Source organism: Cyprinodon variegatus, unplaced genomic scaffold (genome assembly GCF_000732505.1).
Source record: "Cyprinodon variegatus isolate N-32 unplaced genomic scaffold, C_variegatus-1.0 Scaffold1448, whole genome shotgun sequence".
Lineage (NCBI taxonomy): Eukaryota > Metazoa > Chordata > Actinopteri > Cyprinodontiformes > Cyprinodontidae > Cyprinodon > Cyprinodon variegatus.
Window position 1 is genome coordinate 3,893 of NW_015151901.1, and position 2,482 is coordinate 6,374.

General features: G+C 37.1%; 1 protein-coding gene across 1 annotated transcript in view; it reads left to right on the forward strand.

Annotated features, from left to right (window-relative positions):
* Positions 1-1,478: 1,478 nt before the first annotated feature.
* LOC107103437 (phosphoenolpyruvate carboxykinase, cytosolic [GTP]-like) overlaps positions 1,479-2,482 on the forward strand; it is a 19,975-nt gene continuing 18,971 nt past the window's right edge. The window contains exon 1 of the mRNA XM_015403149.1: positions 1,479-1,512. Within this exon, the coding sequence (XP_015258635.1) occupies positions 1,479-1,512 (34 nt within the window). The remainder of the gene's footprint in view (positions 1,513-2,482) is intronic.

Consider the following 2,482-nt stretch of genomic DNA (forward strand, 5'->3'; position numbering starts at 1 on the left):
ATGGAGGTGAGTAGAAAATGAAGGCTACACATGTTTTGGGTGTACTATTCCTTTAAGTCTTCAGATATACCTGTAGTCTATCTAATGGATTAGTTTAATCTGGATTAATAGACAGATATAGCTGAATATGATCAGTATAACAATGGAAATTAACCCCATACTGTCTAATAATTCTAACCATTGGGAGAATATATAGAGTAAAGAGAAATGGCCCTGGGACTGATCCCTTTGGTACTCCGCATGTAACCCTGGAGCACGAGTAAGATTTATTATTAAAATGAATGGTGTAGGTGGTCACACACTTGTTTGACAACTATTTTCACAAGAACTTTGGTTAAGAAAGGAAGATTGGATATAGGTCTATAATTGGCCAATGGCCAATTGGTTCAAGAGATGGTCAAAAGCCTGGGGAACATATCCCTATAACAGGGACAGCTTAATCACATCTAAAATGGAGGAAGAAATCAGAGAGTCCTTAAATAACTTGGCTGGAACTGGATCTAACATACAAGTTGAAGGCTTGGATGAAGATAATAGTTTTGCTAATTCTGAAATTTCAATTTAATGAAAACAATCTAAACATTGTTGAGGCTGTTGTTACCTCCGATGCTGCCATACCTTTCAGACATAAACAAATCCCATTTAGAGGGTTGCAAATTATCTAATTTTTAAAAGCATCGCCCTTATTTAGAAAGAATCCGATAATGATTACTGCTAAGAGCAGGTGGGGTGGATGGTTCAACAGAGCTATGGCTCTGGGTGAGCTTGGCAACTGTATTAAAAAGAAATCCTGGGTTATTCTTATCAATGAGGAGAAATATGTTGCTAATGCTTCATGAAGATTAATTTCATACAGCAGTAAACAGTTTTTCCAGACTAGTTAGGTTTCTTGTAGGCATGTAGAGCGCAATTTTCTGTCCAGTTTCCTAGCATTTAGCTTCAAAGTGCACAGCTCTTCTTTAAACCAGGGAAGCAGCTTTCCACTTTTATAGTTGTTTTTTTTCAAAAGGGCTACACTGTCTATGGCAGCCTGCAGAGAACTAACAACCTCATCAACAAAATCATCAACCCGTGAAGGGGAATAAACCAAATGTTTACCCTCTGCAGCACTCCTCAGCCACACAGAGGAGGGGAGGAGGAAGAAAGTGAAACAGATTCTTTAAAATGTATTACTGCATTATCTCATAATAATCTGCTAAAGTGAAACCTTCTTTTGGGGAAGGAGAACTCTGTTAAAGTAATCCGAAAGCTTATTGAAAAAGTGGTCAGAGAGGACAGGGTTGTGAGGCAATACTTTTATCTCTTCATATTCAATGCCATATTTCAGAACAAGGTCCAAATTATGAAGATGAGAATGTGTGGGACTATTCACATTTTGAACAAAGCCAATCGAGTCTATGATAGCATTCCAGGCTGCATTTAAGCTATCACCTTGTTTGTCAGCATGGTTGTTAACATACTGTGGTTGTTAACCTACTATGATGAACATGTCCGTATTCAACACCAAATCAGGTAGGAACTCTGACTCAGACTAAGGACCTGGTGGACGATACAAAGTTTAAAAAAGAAAGGATGACGGAAACTAAGGGTTAAATGTTCAAAAAAGTTGTAATTATTAACTGACTTTGCACTAATCAATTCAATTCTGTTTATTTCTATAGCGCCATTTCACAACACATGTCATCTCAAGGCACTTTACAGTTCACCAGATCATCCAGTCAAATTGATTCAAAGTTTTCTATCTAAGGAAATCATTGGGTTTAAGTAGTCGATGGAGTTGAAGGTAAATGCTTCATTATAAAAGAAAACATCAAATAGTTTAAACTGAAATTTAAATGATAAATAAAACAGAATAAATGATATAATCCTGTAAACAGACCTTTTTCATTGTGTTAAACTTCTATAACGGCTGTTATACAATCACAAAGTTTGTCCACTTCACCAAAAATACACAGAATTTGATGTTCTAGTTACAGTGGGTCCCGTCAGGTGTGCAGATTGACGTCATTGTTCTTTACACTTTAACCTCTTCTCTACCAGCTGTGTTTGTTCCAGATGTTCACACACAGTAGAGTTCGGATGGCGAAAGCTTTAATCACTTTGACCGTTTTTTTACCCTTTGCTGCTGTCACTCTTGTAGCACAGATAAAAAAAAAACACTGAGCGTTCTAAAGACAAGTCTAATCAAATAGAGATTATGTGATGCAGCTAATCCTGAGGAAACCTCACATGGTCTAATAGTAAGGACCATAAAAAAATGCCCGATTCCTTCTACAAATTGTATTGTGTAATAATGAGGTGTTTTAGTGTAGACGGGGTGCCTCCCCTGAGCTGCTGCTGTCATGGTGCCCAAAAATTGACCTCACTGTGTTAGCACAGCTTTAGTACCTGTTGCGAACATTGTGCATAGAGTATGCAAATCAATATTTAATGCAAAAGTGATATCAGATAGTGAGTAAAAGGCCATATTTTATTGTTTTAA